This window comes from Sinocyclocheilus grahami, unplaced genomic scaffold, assembly GCF_001515645.1.
Source record: "Sinocyclocheilus grahami isolate Dianchi unplaced genomic scaffold, SAMN03320097.WGS_v1.1 scaffold3377.1, whole genome shotgun sequence".
In the NCBI taxonomy this organism is placed as follows: Eukaryota; Metazoa; Chordata; class Actinopteri; order Cypriniformes; family Cyprinidae; genus Sinocyclocheilus; species Sinocyclocheilus grahami.
Window position 1 is genome coordinate 16,759 of NW_015508510.1, and position 1,402 is coordinate 18,160.

General features: G+C 33.4%; 1 protein-coding gene across 1 annotated transcript in view; it reads left to right on the top strand.

Moving 5' to 3' along the window:
• Positions 1-42: 42 nt before the first annotated feature.
• Positions 43-1,402, top strand: part of LOC107576233 (leukemia inhibitory factor receptor-like) — a gene marked incomplete at its 3' end in the record, with an annotated part of 5,010 nt that continues 3,650 nt past the window's right edge. Inside the window, exons 1-3 of the mRNA XM_016262455.1 lie at positions 43-197; positions 418-482; positions 601-820. Of these exons, the coding sequence (XP_016117941.1) occupies positions 191-197; positions 418-482; positions 601-820 (292 nt within the window). The remainder of the gene's footprint in view (positions 198-417; positions 483-600; positions 821-1,402) is intronic.

Sequence of the window (1,402 nt, forward strand, 5' to 3'; positions counted from 1 at the left end):
TAAGGTGATCAGCTGATATTTCTCTCTCTCTCTGTGTCTGTAGCGTAACTACGGTGGTCCAGGTTTATCTTCTGTGGTGCTGGAGGGTTTGTGGCCAGATTCGGACTACACTGTGACTTTACGCTGTGGCTCTAAGCACAGTTTCTGGAAGTGGGGTGATGAGAGCGGCCCCTATAGAATCCACACTAAAATGGACCGTGAGTGGTTAAATTAACTTGCAGAAAATTACACAATAAATCTAAATTAGTCAGTATACTTTGTCTGTTACTTCACCACATACAACAGCTCCGATATTTAATCAAAGCTACTCCAATACACTAAGCTTGTGTCATTTCATAGCTTGCTTTTCTACATCCTTTCCTCTTATTTTTATTATATATGAACTTTATATAGATCTGTAACAAAGTATATTTTCAGGTCCTGATGCTCTTGATGTCTGGATGTGGATGGACAGCAGTAACACAGGACGTGTTTTTTGGAAAGTAAGAACAGCTTTATGTTTGCCATCATCTAGGATTGGAAATGTGACTGATGCCGTAAAACTGAGTAACATGTTATTCTTCTAAGTAAACATGGTGCCATGTGCCTCATTTCATTCAGCCTCTGTCTGTGAGAAAACGTCACGGTGCGTTAGACGGCTACGAGGTTTCTCGGAGCTCAGCAGAGGAAGACGGCTGGACAACGGTTTCTCTTCCTCCTGGGAACTTTAGCTATCCCATCATCCTTAACAACAGTAGTGACATCACCGTTGCCGTGGCAGCGCGAAATCCAGCTGGTCTCTCTCAGCCTTCCACTGTGACCACACCAGCATACAGAGCAGGTACAGGGCACATGGAACATTTCCTAGAACTAGACTATTAAAATGTTGTTTTGTGCATCGTTTTTAACGTATTATTATTTTTCTTATATTTATTAATGTATTATATTATATTTTTATTGCATAAAGTTTATAAAGACTTTTTATAAACTTTATATAAATATAATTATATGCTAATATACTTATAAGTAGATTTAATGGATTTATTATACTTGAATATACACATACAGTGTGTGTGTGTGTATATATATATATATATATTAATTGTGTGTTATTTTGTTGTTGTTGTTATCATCATTATTAATAATTAAAACGCACACACATTATAAATGTATATATTTAAATTCATTTATATTTATATATTAATATATTTTTAAGTCGTTTTAATAAGTATTTTTTGTATGTATTGTGTGTTTATTATTGTTATTAAATTGTTACACACATTTTAATTATGTAATAATAATAATTATTGTTGTTTTTGTTGTTATTATTAAGAACCCATTTATTTAAAAAAACAAAACAAATAGAGCAGCTAAAGTTAATGCATTTTTGAAGATAAATGTTTAGTGCCATTGGCATAAAAAA